At 41.9% G+C, this 20,439-nt stretch overlaps 1 protein-coding gene across 1 annotated transcript in view; it reads left to right on the top strand.

Moving 5' to 3' along the window:
* epha4b (eph receptor A4b) overlaps positions 1–20,439 on the top strand; it is a gene marked incomplete at both ends in the record, with an annotated part of 93,394 nt that overhangs the window by 46,396 nt on the left and 26,559 nt on the right. Inside the window, 5 exons of the mRNA XM_080034062.1 lie at positions 6,152–6,307; positions 10,532–10,867; positions 11,633–11,745; positions 12,975–13,137; positions 16,005–16,113. Coding sequence (XP_079890188.1) covers positions 6,152–6,307; positions 10,532–10,867; positions 11,633–11,745; positions 12,975–13,137; positions 16,005–16,113 — 877 coding nt within the window. The remainder of the gene's footprint in view (positions 1–6,151; positions 6,308–10,531; positions 10,868–11,632; positions 11,746–12,974; positions 13,138–16,004; positions 16,114–20,439) is intronic.

Genomic DNA, 20,439 nt, shown 5'->3' with positions numbered 1-20,439 from the left:
CACGCACGCACACACACACACACACACATACACGCATTGTTGACTACACACACAGTCAAGCTAAGTCAAATGTACAGAGGATTAATTTATTTAAATGACATCTTAATATTATCAAGTACTGGTAAATGTATGCTGTGTGTGTTTTCTGTCATATATAACGTACAAGGTTATTTTTAAACTTTTGACCTAGGTTTTGTTTAGTATGAAAACATGTCTATTCAACTGAAAGCATGTCTTTATGGGTATGTACACATGAGCACAAACATACACATACAGATGCGACCCCTGTGGCCCCTAAGCACGTCACATTCAATCTTGTCAGATTTATCCACCGATGCTTGATGTATCAATTTTTAAGTAGCTGGCTTCAAGTAATGCCTGGGTAGCTCTCACACACACACACACACACACACACACACACACACACACACACACACACACACACACACACACACACACACACACACACACACACACACACGCACACACACGCACACACACACACACACACATAGGCTGCTCTGTGCTCCAGGAGCTGTGGCACTCGAGGGGTACTAGAAGGGTTCCATCTTGAAAGCCTGTTGCCATGGTGACCATTATGGAGCTCATCTCCCGTGGGCCGGCAAGCTTTACACAACTTCCCTCTCAAAAGAACACACACATGCACATACACAAACTCACTAACTCACCATACACGCCACCCATCCACAAACACATATAGGCTACACACACACACACAGTTTTCTCCTCTCGCTAACCTTTACGGTAAAGCCGGCGGGGAGCCAATGTTTGACTTGAGGCAAGTGCGACAGAAAGTAAGAGAATGGAGCAATTAACAATTCAACTAGCAAGAACGTTTGAGAGGGAAGTGGAGGAGAGGAGGAGAAGGCTGCCAGCCAGGCAGAAGAAGTGTTTGTTTCTCCGAAAAGTGCAGCTGATGTGATTTTGCATAGGCACAGAGCCGCCCGGTTGAGTGGAATTACAATGTAATGACTCGTAGTGTAAGCTATCGGGTTCGTTTTTTCTGCGTGAGAATCTGCACAGGCATTTATACCGACATTTAGGACAAAGGTTGGAAATCATGGTGGAGAATATGAGTTTGGTACTACAAAATACACTGTGCCTTGTCTGATGACAGACTGCTAATAAAGAACCTGTAGCTAGTTTTGTCTGTCTGCCATTTGGAGCTGGACAATAGCATACTGTTGGTTTTATATAAGAACTTTTTATCCGATTTCTGTTGGTTCAAAATGCAAATGTGCTAATAAATAGAACTAGCTGCCAGGCCCACCAACACATTACCCAATGTTTTGCATCCTTCCGTTTGCTACCTGTATGTGTCAGAATAAACTGCTAAGATCCCGTTGATGAAATACAGTATAAGGCAGTGCATGACCTTGCCCACTGTTATGTACATTTCTGCTCTCTTTGTTCCTCATTCTTCCACTCAAGTCTCTGCCTTTTATTCATCCCCCTCTCCACCTGCAAAACAAAAGGTGATGATTGCGTCTTTGCTGTTTTAGCTCAAAGTACCCTCTGGAAACATCTTCATCAATACATATTTGCTGAAACTTTGGACTGTTTCAAACAGATTCTAAAACAATAAATAAAAACTAGTTTATAGTTCAAACTTTTTATGACCTCCTTTGTTTGGTGTGGCTCAATGTAGTTGGCTCTGTCTCTCTTTGTGCTGCATGTGATTAATATACAGTATTCATACATTTTTGCTTTATTAATAAAATTCTGTTTTTTGTTGAGTTTTAAAGAGTGCTCTTATTTAAGGAAACATCCCACTATTTCCTGACATTTTCTATCAATCTTATAACCTAGCCACAGTCCTAAACAGAGTAGAATGGAATAGAACAGAAGCAATAGTACACATGGTGTATCTTGTCTGTTCCCTTCTCAATCAGTGCGTGGTGACTGAGGGTGTGCCTTGAGTTGCAGTACTATATCATATCTAAGAGCTATCGATTGGCATAAATACACTAAGTCTCTCTGGTGACCGGATGAATATTTAATAAGACACTGGATCTGGGGCCACTCTTTGTCTTTAGGAAAAACACAACCAAACACACACACAGAGACACACTCATACATGCACCCCATATTCAGAACGGCATTGTCAACTGTTACGTTAAAAATAATTCACATTTGGAGTAAGCTCACGATTCTACAACATGGTTTTCGTCCCTAAACTTTAAAGATCCTGTGTGTAGCATTCATTGTGTGTGAGAGAGTTTATGTTTTTGTGAGCAGTGTCTCACTGCCTCAGCCTTGTTTTCCCTTTATATATATGTATATATATATGGAAATCATTAATCATAAGGGAACCCAGTCAAGTAATATACATTCCCAATGGCAAGAGAAGTGGGAGAGAAGAGGAAAAGGGGGACTCCAGGACGGGGGTGGAAAAAGCAGAGTAGAAAACTGCATATCAGGGGAAGGAAGCTCCAATCCGAGCAGCCAAGCCACCGTTCTTGCAGAAAGTTTTTTTTTTGATTAGGCAGTTGTTGGGACGCCAGGCCTGGCATGGGTCACCCTGCCTGGCCTCAAGCGCCGGGGTCCTTTGTGCCTCTCTGGCTGGCCAGCGCCCTGAGCCAGGACTCTCCGGATGAAACGTCCCCGGAGAAAAGCTGCTTTTCCATCCTTCTCCTACAGCCCAGTAGCCAACAGGAACACTCACACTCACACACATACACATAAACACACACACACACTTGATGCACGCACGCACGCATGCACACACACCGACACACACACATACCCACACACAAACAAGCCGACACACACACACACACACACACACACACACACACACACACACACACACACACACACACATAGTCACTAGTACATGGGCACCCATTACCTTGGATGCTGACAGGAAGGAGGAAAGAGAGCAGAAACCCTTTGAGAATTATCACTCCCTTTCTTTTTCTTTATTTCCCTCTTTCTTTCCTTTCGTTCTTTCTCTCTTTCACACCTACACACACACACACACACACACACACACACACACACACACACACACACACACACACACACACACACACACACACACACACATCCCTTTTCCAGTGTTCTTTCAGGTCTTTTGGGGATTGTGCTAGTGGACTTTGCTCCCTTATGATGAATGATTTGCCTAAAAATACTGTCTGTACGTGAGCAAGCACAACGTCCAGGTGGAAGAACTTACCTCCACAGTTAGAAATCACAGTACTTGTAGGGCACTTTTCTATTCCTCTATCTGCAGGTTAACCACGGCATAGGACATACATACGTATGTGCCTGTGAACGTGTGTGATTGTGTGTGTGTGTGTGTGTGTGTGTGTGTGTGTGTGTGTGTGTGTGTGCGTTAGGGTGATAATTTACAGCCTTTCTGGGACGAGTGACGTGTAGCTTGATTAAATCCGTGACCTTCACCACCGACACAAGCAATCAGCAAGGGAACACACACGCACACACACACACACACACGCACACGCACACATACAAACACACATACAGTCGTTGCAAACCTAACACATTCTTCCACACAAGCGCTCAGTGCATGAACATGCAATCAGCACCTGGCGGATACCACATCATTGATCCAACCTATCCTCATACACATATTCATACACACATTTGGATTTGAGAAACGCTCATTTGACTTACATGAGGTTTTGTACACTATAATACTATGGCAGAAAAAGCTTGTGATAATGGGAATACTAGGCCTATGAATCTATAAATAAATACATGCATAATCTATATTCAGATTACCGAAAGGGAAAGTCAGGCTTTCCATTTTATTTCCTACTACTTTTGGATGCAATAGGGAAATCAATCCAAGTCCCCTATCTACAGTATTTGGTCAGGCTGCTCTGTCCTGCTGAACGGTATGCACACTTTTCCCTCTGCAGTTTTTATGACTCCACATAATGACTAATACGCAGCCACTGTAACAGCGGTAGTACTACTCATATTATGTTATTGTGATTATTGCTGTGACTGCGGCTGTGTATTTCTGTTCCCCCGCCTTGCATGAAGATCTAATGCTTATATAACAGGAATGACAGTTTGTCTGCCGGGGCCCTGTTATTGTACAGTACACAGCCCTGTGGTTACACAGGCCTTCCGCCAATGTCACAATATATTCAATCAAGCTTTGTTTTCTCATTCCTTGCCAAGGGTGCTGCACGGCAAATCCTATCTGGTACAGCCTCTGTATCTGTAGTACCTCTGTTGTAGCATAACTCTCCTTGCCCTTTTGTATTTTTCTAAATTTTTTATTTTTTTTTATTAGTAATTGTTTCTGCCTTATTCTCTCTACGACCTTGATTTTCTTTTTGAAGTTTTGGACATGTTTTCTATTAGTTGTGATTACATTTTACTTATCAAGTGGAGATCCGGGAACATACAATAAAGCCAGGGAAGAAACATCAGTGATCACACAAGCCAATTCAATTTAGCTAGATTATTCTTCTTTCCTTTGATCTACTTTATTTCAAGGTAATTCAGAAGGTGAATGCACCTGAACGGTCTGTAAAATCACATATGCACAGGAAAGGTTTGACTCTGTTGCCTTGTGACTACTTTATTTTTTTTTTTGCAATGTTGTATTCCCAGAGCTCAGCAGTTGCTTTGGCGAGCGTTATCCTATGACTGACTGACTTGAATCGATCTACAAAAATAAGACCAAAGATTTTTGGAGAAGCAGGGGGTTTTCTTGCTCAACGTCACACACTTCAATGGTGCATGAAAAAGGAAATAGTCTCAAAGGGTCAGAATTTCAGTAACAATTGTGTACCATGAGAAAAAGGCTCTAGGTCTTCATCAGGGTCATCAAAAGCAGACGGCTTTAGTTCAGGAGAGGAACATTGGCCCGATGGTTGGCCAGCACCTGCCATCAGTGTATGCGTGGATAGATGAATAATAGGCAAAAATTGTCAAGCACTATTGGATAAAGTCAATTTACACCTCAAATAGGGTTGCAAAGGGGTGGAAAGTTTCCGGTAAATTTCCGGAAACTTTCCAAGGGATCTTTCGCTCGGGAATTTTGGGAATATTCAAAATTGGGAATTATAGGAATTAACTAAATGGCGGTCATTTAAATGATTATTTTTTCATATCCAAATATAAATCATATAAACACTATATTTTGTCATCCATGCAAACTAATACAATTAATAAACATTACATTTGAACAGACTTATTTGTAAGTAGAACTTTATCAAGTTTTGATTATTTTATGAACAATCAATAATTTCACTGAAAAAAAAAGATTAATGTTGAGTAAAATATCACTCATCTGTCTCACCCCATCCATTCAATAAATTAAGTAAATTGCCCCCCATGTGATGGAGGAATGCACAGTGCATGTAGGGGGCGTGGCCTCAGTATCCCTGCAGTAAGCAGTGTGTGAAACCTGCCAAACTTACTTGCATGAAATCTGGTTGTTTTAAGTCAATATTATGCTAAAATATATTTTCCCCAACTATATTTAAAATCATTGTTTAAGCCTCTGTAAACCTGGTCTAGTAAAAATCAATATATGATATCAAGTTGGGTTTCTTAATAGGCTTTAAAAAAATCAGATTTGAAATTAAATGCTATTTTTTTTTAAGATATTTTTTGGGCATTTTTATGCTTTATTGATAGTGCAGAGAGACAGAGGTGAAATGGGGCAGAGAGGGGAGTGACATGCAGAGAACGACCGCGGGCGGGAATCGAACCCGGGTCTGCTGCTGGGCCCGGCCCGGGAGGGGGACACCTTACTGACTGAGCTAAAGGCGCCCCCGAAATTAAATGTTCTAAAATATTTTAATACTTTGTTTAAAAAACTGCTTTTTACAGTCTATAACGTTTGCCAGGACTGCAATAACATAGTTAGAATGAATTAGTGCAGTTGGGCTGCTTTAAATCAAGTAAATTCCCATAAATTCACGTTAATTCCCATGGAAAGTTTCCAACTTTGAAAATTCCCGGAATTTTGCAACCCTAACCTCAAAGAACATTTAGATAAACGAATGGTCCAATTAACCTCCTAAACAACTAGTCTTATGGTTAATAATTGTGAAGTGGAATCTACTGTATATCATGTATGGTCGATTTGGGTAGTGGGCAAAGCCTCTTACCCGTGTGTTTGTCTGTCTCCTCACTCCAGCATGCAGACCTGGCACCTACAAAGCTTCAGCTACAGATGGCTTCTGCACCAAATGTCCACCTCACAGCTCGTCCCCACAGGAACAAGCCGTGGATTGCGTGTGTGATAAAGGTTTCTACCGTGCCGAGACTGACCCTCGCTCCATGGCCTGCACACGTGAGTGGTACAGAGTCAAACACACGCACATGTTGTTCGCTGCAAACACAGTGACTCAGTGAGAAGCTTATTTCATACCATATTGTGTATTCAGTGCATTGCATTGAGCTGCTCACATACAGTGTTAATGTTATAAAATGGCATTAAGTAACAATGATTGAATTACATTTAATTTTCATGTGTTTGCGATTTATTCCTGGGAGCAATTACATTGCATGGCTGCTTTCCATTTTTTTTTCTATCTGTAATCCCTCCACTACCTTCGGCTGCTATTGGTTTACACAACACTGGAGATACATACTTAAAACACATCCACATCCATGTCTGTCAGCTGTAGTGGTTACGGTCCACAGATATCTCAGATGGGAACACTGATATGGGTGATACTCTGGAAGAAATTTGATGATGTTTCTCATTCTTTGTCCGCTCTCACACACACACACACGTACACACACACACACACACACACACACACACAGACAGGGGGATCGGAGCACATCATCCCGAACAGAGGAGGAGGAGAATAGAAAGGACAAAGAGGGAAGATTGAGAGAACGAGATGGAGATGGATTGAGATAGACGGAGGGTGGGAAAGGACAATGACTCTCTGGCAGAGCGAGAGAGAGAGAGAGCACTAAAGAAATCCACATGTACGCACACGCACAACCATGTACACACGTACTCAAACCCATTATCAGGTTATGGTAGATTACACTCATTAATCGCTGGAGAAGGTGAGATGTGTAGCGGTTAGCGTTATCAGTTGGGAAATGAGTTACGGTTCGTTCAAATATGTGGGCACATATACCCAGACACATCCTGGTGAATAGCACTGAAGAGGAGAGAAGCCGAAAATTAGAAAAAAAAAGGTAAGACAATTAGGTATAGAGAGAAATGAAGAATGACTCTAAAACACTGGCAAAGAATAGAACATTCGGGGGAAAAGAGTGGACGATCTGAGGCATATAATCTTAATGTCATAAATCGCAGATCAGTAGAAACAATGATGATGGACAGTTAAGTGTTGCCTAGGGAAGTAGGGGGATGGAGAAAAGAAAAAGACAGAATTAGTCGGATCAGTCAGCAGCCCACCCTTTCGGGAGATTTATGACCGACAGCCTCAATTATCCCCAGCATGGCCTCCATCCCCCCACGTCCAGAATTCTCCCTCCTCCTTGGTGCACTTCAGAGAGGCTCTCCACTGGATAGGCTAATCAGGAACTGGGGGCTTCACTGCTCAGCCAGGACCTGATGAGATGTCAGGCTGAATGGGCTTATTACTATGCCAGATTTCCATACATGTGAGATACCTGCTGAATCCATAGGAGCGGTTCCCATACAACAGGGAAAAGGCATGGTTAAAAGCCTTTACCTTGATGATGTGTTGTGAGTTCACTCAAGCGGTCCATCCCGGCAGTATTTTATTTTAAAACTGATCTGCCAAGGAAAAGCACAGAAAAAGGCCTACATGTGGATGTGCTAAATAATCGAACAAGAGGTTGGTTGGAAAACGTTGGTGATAAAGCCAGCACATCCTCGATCTGCCTCACCATAAGGCCACGTTCAGACAGACCAGTTAGTTGGGGCTTACATATGCGGCATACGTGTTGGAAATAGTCTAGATGGGCCAAGGGTGGCGCCTGGGTAGGAGGCTGCAGCAGGAGGCAGGATATGATGCAGAAGGTGCACTATGGAGACCTCAGTGTTTACGGATGATATGGAACGACCCAAACAGCCAGAAGCTTGCAGATCTCTTCACCAGTTTGCAGAACTGTTCGTCGTCAATGCTGTTTAAAATGACTCTCCTCAGTCGTGGACATTTACATTTTTTCTTGTGAAGCGCAAATCGGGCGATATGCTCGTTGATATTCACAATCAATAAAATAATCGCAACATTTTGTTTTCACACAAACAGCTCACTCGGGTAAATATAAATACATACATTTAGAATTACAGTGCATGTATGAAAGGGGGTTATGACAGAGCTCGTGACTAAGCTAGCCAATGCAGAGGGATACAATAAAAGCACAGGGTTGTCCAGCACAACTATAAAACTATAGACCTGGCTCAACCTTTGCTGCAAAGCAATCTCAATTCCGCCAAGCTTCTACGCCAAAGGTATACAAACCTTTTCCCCTTACTTCCTTTACTTTTAAGTGCTGTGCGGTGCTTTTGTGTCAAATAAGCCTTTAAACTCCTGGATCTGTTACTCGAACTGGACTTGGATTATATTCGGAACAGACTCAAAATTGGATAAAACAGCAAAGCAGGGTGAACAAAAGACTATGAGCTGTAGCTGATGCATTCTGGCCGTTCACTCTGTGGATAGAATATGATATACTGAGCCAGTGGAAAAGCAAGGGGTTGTGTGAACTCAAGCCAAGGTAGGTATCCACTACCCAAAACATACTGTTTTTGTGGCCTTAAACGAAATAAAATTGGATTTAAATCCACATTTGTTATAGGAAATATTAATTGTCATGCCCGTGAGCTGCTGTTCAGTTCTGTCATGCCTGGCTTGTCGCTTTTCCTTGATATGTCTTTGATCCATGTAGAGTACACACACACAGACACATGTTGCTATTGAACAGGGAGTGTCACATTTCATTCTTGTATGGTATGTTCCATTGAGAGTAAGCACAATACAATGCCACACATGCATTCACATCAACGAGGGCGAGTATGAGGTTGAGACAAAGAGACAAAGGAAAAGGTGTCTGCTCTGGTTTGGTTAGAGAACAAAAGCCCCACTCAATCCTATCCTAAAAACTGCAGCAAAACCATTTGAAATATTATTTACATTTATGGACTCCAAATATTTAAATATATGTATCGACCCACCTCATCTAAAAGTGTAATGCAGACCATGTGTGTGCCTATGCTTCCCTGAGAACACTTGTTGGACTCTGGCTCTGTGATACACTAATCATTTCAGTCCTAGGTTCAGAGTAATATTAACTGATCTAAATCATAAAATGTACCTGACTCGTAGGAAAATCACTCAGGGCATGTTCTATATATCATTGTCCACACACTATTTATCGTTTGCACTGCAGCTCCAAAGAGTATCAGTTCACTTAACATTGTGAAACCCTGCCTGCAGTCAGGAATCAACTATTTAACTTGTGTGACTTTTTCTTCAAAGACGCATTTTACCTTTAGATGTGTAATATATTCTCATACACTCACATTTACAATCAGCCAAGCTCCTTTAATCTATCTCCGTTCCATAGCTATTCATTAATCGAGCGCTAAGTGTCCACCCTCTGGCTGCAGTCAGTTAATTCATTTTTAATTGAATCAATGTGAATTCTGTTCTTAATAGAAACTACAATAAGTTTGGTAATGAACACGAAGACAATGCACGTGTAGAGAATGTACATTTGGGGAAAGAAAATAACATTCATCTGACGGTTTCTCATGAGCTGGCACTGATAAAGGGATATACAGTGAATTATTGGGAGTGTGCCATGTACTATAAAGTGTTTTGGTCAAAGCCTTTTTTTTGTCAATTAAAGGTGCACTATGCAGTTTCAGATGAGGGCAATGTAAGACTAGAATATTAAAACAGTGTTCCAGGGATCACATTTTCCTGTGAGGAAAATTTGTTCATTCAGTTAAGAGAGGATTCCTCAGAAACTTTTCACTTTTCTGACACACCCAAAGTTTCATTTCATTTCATTTGACTTTTATTTATCCTCGAGAGACCAATTGAGGGGTGACCCTCATTTTCAATGACGTCGAGTCAAAACAAATTCAAAACAACAATACAAACAAAATATTCAATGCAAAAACATCAAATACACAACAAGTGAAGAGAAGAAAAAACAAAACGATTGAAACATTTACAGAGTGGGGAAGAGTGGCAGCAATTAAAAGGCATACAGTACAATATAGTCTAATTAAAACAGTTACAAGTAGAGTTTGGCAGATCCAAGATAGTCTGTTTAAATTGGCCAAAGGATATGAATGTATTTAGTTTAATTTTTAGCTGTAAGTTGTTCCAGGAGTCAGGTGCACTGAAGCTAAAAGCTGTCTTTCCCAGCTCAGACCGGGCTTGTGGGACATAAAGCATAAGCATGTCAGTGGAGCGGGTCTGATAAAGCCCATCTGAAACAAGCAGCATTTCTGTTAAATAACGAGGAAGCTACATATTGCACCTTTATATAAAAAAAACTATGTTAGAAGGTGATAAATAAATCTATGTCTGTGTCCGTTTTTCAGGTCCTCCATCTGCTCCAGAGAACCCCATCTCCACAGTGAATGAGACCTGCGTCACTCTGGAGTGGTCGGCGCCCAGGGAAACAGGAAGCCGAGGGGACATCACCTACAGCCTCCACTGCAGGAAGTGCTCCGGGGATGGCAGGAAGTGCACACCGTGTGGTAGCAGCGTCCATTTTGTGCCCAGACAGTTCGGTCTCATGTCAACCACGGTGCTGGTCACCGACCTGCAGCCCGACTCAAACTACAGCTTCACTGTTGAGAGCCAGAATGGAGTGTCAGACCTAAGTCCCACACCCAGAGGAACAATCGTCATCAATGTCACCACATCCCAGACAGGTGAGCGTATACTCACATACTGAGGATGATCCTGAACTTCAATCTAAATAAACATCTAAATCACAAAATGGAACTTTGAATGACAAAACACCAGTATTGTTGAAACAGAGAGCTATTTCACAAATTTTCTGCATGATTTCACTGATATCCACTCTTAAAGACTGATAAGAAAATCCACCAGGGAAGAACATATTCATCAGGCTGAACTAAGAATTTTTATAATAGCAAATTGAGTATTTTTGGAAACTATATCTTGATTGCAGTGTGCTCAAGCGTTTGCATGACAACTGTAAAGGCTCTGCTGTGCTGCATCACCCTGTCACCATGGAGTGACACCTCTGCCTTCACATATATATTCATGTGTGTGAAGAGGGGAAGGTGAAAGTTTGTTAACCTCATTAAGATCCCCACATGTCACAACTCTTGAATACAGTATGTTGCACACACACACACACACACACACACACACACACACACACACACACACACACACACACACACACACACACACACTCTCTCTCTTTCTCTCTCTCTCTCTCTCTCTCTCTCTGTATGAGAATGTTGTAATCACACATGTCTAACACCTATATGCTCTCATTAGCAAAATGACTTGATGCACTTCAAATGTGGGTCTTCTCATTATAGCACAGTGGGTATCTACCTCCCCTTGCCCCACAGCCCGTTAGTCATGCCTCTTTTCATGCCTTTTTTCACACATCTCTTTGCTGCCCCCCTCCCTCCCCTTTTGGTCTTTGTTTGCCACAGTGAGCGTAGTGTTGAAGGAGAGGCGGAGCAAGGACAGCGTGACTTTGGCCTGGCAGGGTCCTGAGAGACCCAATGGAGCGATAGTGGAGTATGAGGTCATCTACTATGAGAAGGTGAGACAGACACACACACACACACACACACACACACACAAACTCATTTTTAAGAGGCACTCCGCCAATTTAACACATTTCTGACAGAAAACCTATGTTACAAACTGAGGGTGTGTAACTTCTCTAAAGGAATAGTTTGACATTTTAGGAGTAATGTCAGGAGGTCTTATTGCTAGGTCGTATTGCTTTCTTTTTTTTTGGACAGAGCCTGGCTAGCTGTTTCCCCCAGAGTCCAATCTTTCTGCTAAAGCTAAGCTAACCAGCGGCTGGATGTAGCTTCATATCTAGCGGACAGATATGAAAGAGCTATCTATCTTTTCATCCTAATTCTCAGCAAGAAAAAGCGAATAAGTGTATTTTTTTAAATATCAAACTCTTCCTTTAAGCGCAATGCTTTATTTTCTGGAGAGACCCTTTAAGGGTTTCACGCAACATGTCTCTCTCCTCTCAGCTCATTCTTTTCATAGGTGTTTTTAAGGCTCCTAGGATGTGGGCTTAGCCTCGGGCCGTGTCTGTAATGACTTGTTCATCACACATATCTCTATCTCTCTTTCTACCGTTCTCTTTATTTCTCCATTGCCATATCCTACACCTCTCCCTGACTGCTCACAACAAGCCAATTAACCACACATCTGTCAAACAAACCTCTTAAAACACGGTCAAGGTGATGAAATTAAGTCTATGTGCGCATGTGTTGGCTGGCATTAGCAGTAAAATAGTGTTAATCCGTTTTGTAGAGTGTCCTCCATTAGGAAGAGTATCAGCCCTTCCTGCAGGGAATCAGCTTACTGACAGACACACTTATTCTTTATTCACCCTTCTTCACAAAAATGTGTAATTGCACACACACTCCTACAAGGCAGTGGAGGAACGACTGGGAGCAGTAACCACATATTGCCCCCGAGTGTAAAGAAGATAAGATTCGGGAGTTGACAGATGCTCATGTATAAATGCGACCTAATGGTCCAGCGATGAACAAATGAAAACTTAGTGAGGTGTATGTGGCCCCCGGAGACATTCAAATTAACTATTTGAAATTTCTATTATTTTCCGACTTCCCTGTGTTTTTTCCTGTCCCTCTCGATTCCACAGTCCATCGCTCTTTTTATATCCCTTTAGACAATATCTATAATTACCTTTCAGTTATTTATTCTAAACCCACAATCCCTTTATTTATCTGACACTTGTTATTATCAATTGAACTTAGTGTTTAATTCTCTCCTATTTAGAATCAGCGGGAGCAGAACTACACAGTGTTGAAGACTCGCTCCAACATGATGACAGTGGACGGCCTGAAGCCCGGGACCACGTATGTGTTCAGGGTCAGGGCTCGAACCGACGGAGGCTATGGGAGTTACGGTGGAGAGATTGAATTGGAAACCAGCCACGAAGGTAAAAGGGATGGATGATACTTATTTGTTTACTCATAATGAATGAGTTATTGTACGTTGTTGTTGTTTTTTTCCATCCTGGGTAATTTGTTTGCTATTATTTCATCAATGTCCTCACTTTTTCGAAATTTCCCCTGTGGTTTTCAGCTGAAAATTGGAATATAGCAGAACTGGAAATAGTTATTTAAAAAGATAAATCCACAGTGTTACGACAACAACGCCAAATTAGACGTGGATAGTGAATGTGAAAAAGAAGCATAACGATATTAACTACACAGCAAAGAGGAGTGGCATATTATACCACAGAATAGGACCAGGCTGATTCATCCCCTTCTGCAGTTTAAGTCAAAAGACCTGATGATTTTAAAATAGTTCACTTTCCATCTGAATGGCTTCTTCAAACAGAAAACCTTAGCAACCTCAAAGGTTGTCATCTACTGTCCGGATATGAACCAGCGGTGTCAAAGGATATTACATATATCAGGTAAAAAGAGGGAACCCAATTTCACAATGAAGGGGAAGAAGAACCAGATAATTGCCTTGCCTGGATTGGGAGGTTTTAATTCACAGCAACGACTGCAGAGAAATCATTTTAACATGATTGGATATCTTACTTACTACACCTATTTTCAGTCTGTTCAGGTATCCACCTGCAACTATACCATAACAACAGTGATCTGTATAGAGCAGGATTTTTCTTTCCTTTTCTGCTCAGAGGAGAATATGCACTTCCGTTTGGAAAATGTACTCCTTACTTTAGGTAAAGAAGACACAGAAAAATAAATCTATGCTGCGTTCGATTCAGGCCAGCGGAGCCAGGTTTCACCATCAACAGCTCTGTGCTGTATATCTGCCATGATGCTTTCAAGCTCCCTGTCACTCGTCCTTTTCCCCCTTTTGTTTGCTGTCATCCACTTTCATTATCGCTTCATTATGTGCTCTTGGATGTTCTGCCTTAGAGGCCCTCATGATGTACTCTTCAGAGTGAGCATTGATTCCCAGACAGGCAGGCAGAGGGAGATAAATCAGTTAATGTATAGCACTGCACTATGGATTCTCTTTGTAGCATATGAGCACACATTAGCCTACTAATCGTTCAATAATCAATCGAAGTCATTAAAGCCTGCCCTGCAACAAATTTCCGTTTTGTACGAGATGGTGACTACATTTGCTACTTATGGCGTATCTTCTGTAAAGGGTTGCAAAATTCCGGGAATTTTCCAAGTTGGTAACTTTCCATGGGAATTAACGGAATTTATGGAAATTAACGGGAATTTACTAAATTCAAAGCAACCCAAATGCACTAAATCCTCCTAACTATATTATTTCAGTCCAGGCAAATGTTTTAGACAGCAAAAAGCTGTTTTTTTTCATATAGTTTTAATATATTTATGAATATTTAATTTCAAATCAGAATTTTTTTAAAGCCTACACCAAACTTGATATCATATATTGATTTTTAATAGACGAGGTTTACAGAGGCTTAAACTGTGATTTTAAATATAGTTGGGGAAAATATGTTTTAGCATAATCTTGACTAAAACAACCAGATTTTATGTACACTTGGCAAATTGCACATAGCACACATCCTACTGCAGGGGTAATGAGGCCACGCCCCCTACATGCCCTGTGCATTCATCCATCACATGGGGGGGCATTTTACATTATTTATTGAATGGGTTGGGTCAGACAGATGAGTAATAATTTACTCAATGTTCATCTTTTTGTTGTTCAGTGAAATTATTGATTGTTCATAAAATAATCAAAACTTGATAAAGTTCTTCTTACAAATAAATCTGTTCAAATGTAATGTTTATTAATTGTATTATTTTGCATGGATGCCTGCCTATGACCAAACACAGTGTTTAAATGTTTAGATTTATGTTGGGATATGAAAAAATAAATAAAAAATTACCGCCATTTAGTTAATTCCTATAATTTCCAATTTTGAATATTTCCAAAATTCCCGAGCAAAAGTTCCGTGGAAAGTTTCTGGAAAGTGTCCGGAAATTTACCGAAAACTTTCCACCCCTTTGCAACCCTAGTTTTGTATCACTGGTATGTAGAGCTGTTACTGACCATTTAACACAAAAGGTTCATTTTCAAGTTCAGTGCTGTAAAATACACAATCTGCCAGATAAGGCTGACCCCTTTGCAATCATATTATCCGATCAGATCAATTCTATAGATTGTTTAAGAAGGCTGTTTGTGTGTTTGGGTTGACCAGTAAATGACCTAGGAGATCAATGCTTTTCAGTGCCTGCCTAGGGGCATTCATTTTCACAAACAAACACACACACACTCACACACAATCACACACACAGACACACATGTCCGCTCATGCTTAGCTAAGCCTGATAAATGGGGTATTTGTTTTGAGTAATGGCTCGATTTGTGTGGCGTAAAAATCGATGCATCTTTCCAGAAAAGTTCTTGGCGGTAGCCTTGTTATGTGCTATGTTAACATATCCATTTGGACAGCACGGGCCGAACGGGAATGGCTTTCACGTCCACTCTCATACCCCTCACAGGCCATGCAGAGAGGGAGAGCGCTTTTCATCAAGGACCTTACTTACTATTCCATCCACCCCCCTTTCTCTCCCACTTACTCGTTTGCAGCTCTCTTTCTCTCTCGCTCCTTCAACTCCTGTCTTTTATCTTCTTTTTCAATTGCCATCATAATTCATTCTCTCTCTCTCTCTTTCCCCACACCACACTAAACTTGCTGTGTTTCTTATCCCTCACTACTTTACTTATCTCTTCCTCCATCACTTTTTCCTCCCGCAGGAAACATCCTCAAGCTTGTTTTCTGTCCTCCTATTATGCTATTGTGTATTAATACACTTGTTCCCTTTGTCTTCTATACAGATGTTTTTGCTATCGGGGACCCCAACCAGTCTACCATTCTGGCTGTGTCCATCGCTGGGGGAATCGTTCTCCTCATCTTCCTGGTCACTTGCTTCGTTGTCAGCGGAAGGTAGGGCCACAAAAGAAAACAAGTCACAGACAGGCTCGGGAAATGCAAAGTATTGAGAGACGGGCGAACGCACTGTTGCTTTTAGTCTTTTCTTGGGATTTCCTGACAACAGATGATGAAATTATAGCATATGGCCAACTTAACTTTTTTTTAAGTTGGTGTTATACGAGTTTCAACACACCTTAAAAAAAAGAACCTTAGCCTTTCTTCCATCAACCACTGGTTTCTAACCACTGACATCTGTAATCTCCATGGTTATATGCAGACACGAACAGAATCTCCCACTTGGTCTCACACTTCATATCTCTCGGCCTCTCTCAGAAGGGTTACATGTGGGTGTGAAAGCGGGGCCGACAACTCTGACATTTATACTGCTGCTTAAGCCTAACCAAAGGCTGTGTTATACTGTATGTGAAGAATAGAACTGACTCTATGGTCGCTCTCTTTGAAGGTTAGGCTGCTGTTAATGCTCCCTCTCAAAAGAAGGCCAAAAGCAGAGAAGGAGATGAGAGGGAGAAAGGACAATAAAAGAATGCGGATTGGCGAGAAGATGAAAGGATCGGAGTGAGAGAGAGAGAGGGGTTTTTTTTTGGTTGGGGACAACAAGGGAAGAAGAAGAGAGGAGAAAAAATGGATGACAGGCCTCTGTGAGTTACTGTGCCTGTAACTACATGTTTATACTCTATGAGCTCCGACTAGATTAGCCACATGTTAAAAAAACACTGACACATGCACACACACACACAGATACACACACGCACACTAAAGTACACACACTGAAAACATTAGTATTGATTCAGGTGATTGCTTATCAGGCTGAGTGCTCTATTCGCTATTGACTAGGGGTGGATGTAATCAGTGGAGACTGTCCTGTGTGGCACACAAACACACGGTAACACATCAACATTATTTTAATCAGAGGGGACTTATGGGGGTGAACATGCAAGAGTTGAAACAACCTGTTAAACATGGCGTGCTATGAACACACGTGGTGACACACACACACACACACACACACACACACACACACACACTCAACTAATCAGGTTTCACAGGCTGGGGAGGTGTTAACTAGGTTTTTACATGGAGGTCGATGCACTTCCATCAATTTCAGGTCTCTCTCTCTCTCTCCCTCTTGCTCTCACTCCGTCTCTATCTATCTTTCTTCCATTTAGAGGCGGGGATGCTCGTGAGGAAGTGGTGTTGATCACTGCTTTCTATTAAACAACGTTTGCACATCCGTCAAAATGTGTGCGTCTGTGTACGTGGAGCGTGTTAGTAACTGGGGAACAAGGATCAAAGCTTCCATTACTAAAGAAGACGAGAGCAAGAGAGAGAAAGAGAGAGCGAGAGCGAGAGAGAGAGAGAGATTGAGAGAACTAAGGGGGTTGAAAGATGGACAGAAGCGAAGTATATGAGAGACACAAGTGGAGGATAGAATGAGAACATATTAGATCGGCAGTGGGGATGACAGACTGCAGCAAGGCAGGGGCGAGGATGAACATCTGAAATACGTTTGCACCACTAGAGAGCTACACTTTGGAGATGGAGAGAAATATAGAGAGGAGAAGGAGGAGGTGGCTTGAGAGAGATGGAGCAAAAAGGGAATCGATGGAGGGAGGAGGAGAGTCAGCGGCACAATGGGAAGAAGTGAGAGGTTGAAAAGATGAAAAGGTAGATTAAAGGTGTGTCTGAGAGCAGGAGGATGGGGATGATGGGTAGGAGAGATGATGGGTGGGCGATTGCACTGTTCGGTGCAATAGGGGAGTCATACTTCAGGTTTTAAAGGAGCTGTGAGAACCTCAAATTAAGGAATCGCTTCAGAGCTCCCTCTTCTCCTTTATTAACCCTTCTATCTTATCTGTCAATCACTCCATTTCTCTCTTCTTTCACACCCGGCTTTCATTTCACTCTGTGCGGCCCCCTCTGTCTTTCTACTTCTGCTTTTCTCTTCATGTTGCCCCGTCTGACTTTGGCTCGCCTACGTTCATTTCCTGTTCCGTTCTTGAAATGTACGTTTGGATGAAGAACCCCTCTGTGTAATATATTGGGGAATCTGATGTATTTGCCGAGACCAGTTCAATGTGGACAATGATTAAATTTGAATTGAAATTGACGCTATGAGTCAGCCAGGGTTGAAATGATTTCCCACCAGGCCCCTCTTCCCTCCCTAAATACCAGATGTTTAAATCATTTCCCAAATAATTACTAGACTGGATGGAGCTTTTTATTCATGTTTTACACCTAGTTCTCCTTTTGAATCCACAATCCTGGCACATTTTGAACTCCCGGATCACTTTATGTAACAACAATACACATGCCCATGCAGTCCCTCAGTCTTTGTCCCGCACACACACTCACACCCACACGCTCCCCGCAGACTTTAGCTGGCAGGGCACAGAACAGCCATGCCTCGTAAATGGGGCTGATTTGCAGGCCATTCTGCTCCGTCCCATTCTCGTTTAACAAAGTGCTGTTATGCTATTGTTACCGCAGGAGGGAAAACATGAAAAAGCGTTGAAAGCTCCTCAGACGCAGCACGGCGCTGACAAATCACACCAGTTATTGCTTTGTGAGAGTACACACGTGCACGAGTGTCTGTGTGTGTGTGTGTGTGTGTTTGTGTGTGAAGTTGTTGCTTTTGTCCTCCTGGGGGTGCTTTGGCAGGCTGGCAGGTGCGAGCGATGGGAAGCTAGCGAGCGACTGGCATAGCCGTGGACTCAACAGATGGCCTTTCACTCAAAACAGCGTTCTCTCCTCCGGTCCTCACTTTCTCTCACTCCTTGTTAAACACGTTACAGCTCCTGCCTCCCAGCGTTGGTGTGTACTGCATATGCGTGTGCGCGTCTCGGTTTAGTCCGCAGTCTAACGATTCCCCGGACTCACAACCATCATCTTTTGTGAATAGCTGCAGGCTTTGGTTATGTGCCAGATTCCCGTGTGTTTTCCCATGTTCAAGTTTTTAATCTGTGTGAAGTCAGCGTGAAGTTGTTCCATCTATATCGGATGCTTGTGTTTTGTTGTTGGCCTGCTCTGTATCTTTAAACTCAGTCTCTGTGGAGTACATGTTGTCAGAGCTGGAAGCACTCAGCAGGGAGTCAAAGACTGCAATCTGTTTTAGGACATGTTTGAAAATCTTAATAATAAGTGATTAATGTGATACTAAGTGCAAAAGAATTTTGTTTCCAAAGCCACATTTTTTGTATTATTTAGGTAAGATCGAACAGAAATCTATTTCTTTAAAAAAAATGTAATCCTTGACAAAAAGAAGGAAACATTTCCATAGGCTGTCCCTAGAAGCCTTGTTTTTCAAACACAAAAACAAACTTTTCTTAGGAGAGCTTTGAATAATAACGAGTGAAAAGAAGTCGTGCCGGAAAGTAAGATGTCATTGAAACGTGGCTGATTCAAGCAGAAAGACGTATCAGTCTCACTTAGAGAGCGGTAACAGCTCTACCTTTTTAACATAATAAATTGTACTGCCGACGTGCACGCTCGTGCGTGTAAGCTCTTGTACCTCCGCAGCATCTGTTGTGCAGCCCAGGGTTATTCTTAAAAACTTAATGACACAAAGGAGGAGCGGAAGGATGAAAAAGGGGGCAAAGTACACGCTGATGAAAAACACGGCGTGGAGAGTGGAATTAAGAATTAGAGAAAGACGACTTGTGACGAGCTCAACACAATTATTGAGGGAAAATAATGTGTGTGTGTGTGAGTGAGTGTGTGTCAGTAGTGTGCATGCTTGTCAGGATTTCAAAGGAGATGTGAAAATTAAAAACACCAAAGACTAAGAATAAGAAACATTGTTGAAGGTGTGTTAAGTTTGGATGCGGGGGAAGAGGAAGGGAAATCAAACGCTTGATTTTGAACAAACAAAAAAACAAAAACAGGAAATATAGAAAAAACAAGAACAAAGGCACAAATAATAGAGCTGTGTTTGCCAAACAATACTTATGGTGATTTGGTGGAGGTAGATATTCAGCCAATGCGTTCCCTTCCCTGTGGGTGGTGTGGGTCTGTTTGTTTGATAATAGCACTAATAAAGATTTGGCAGCCAGGAGATTCTGTGTACCAAACAAAACAGGGCCAGTGTGAGGAAGTGTGTGCAATGATGATGATGATGTGTGTGTGTGTGTGTGTGTGTGTGTGTGTGTGTGTGTGTGTGTGTGTGTGTGTGCCTGTGTGTCTGTGTGTGTGATGTCATCAGATTTGTATGTTTGTGTTGCTTGGATGCCGGTGCTTTCAATTATTGCAGCTTTAAGCTGTAGGGTTTGTCGCTGAATACAGCTTTGTCTGCAGAACGCCTGAAAAGTAGCTTACAAACAG

This window comes from Ammodytes marinus (genome assembly GCF_949987685.1).
Source record: "Ammodytes marinus genome assembly, chromosome: 9".
NCBI lineage: Eukaryota > Metazoa > Chordata > Actinopteri > Uranoscopiformes > Ammodytidae > Ammodytes > Ammodytes marinus.
This window is presented reverse-complemented; position numbering and strand designations above follow the sequence as displayed.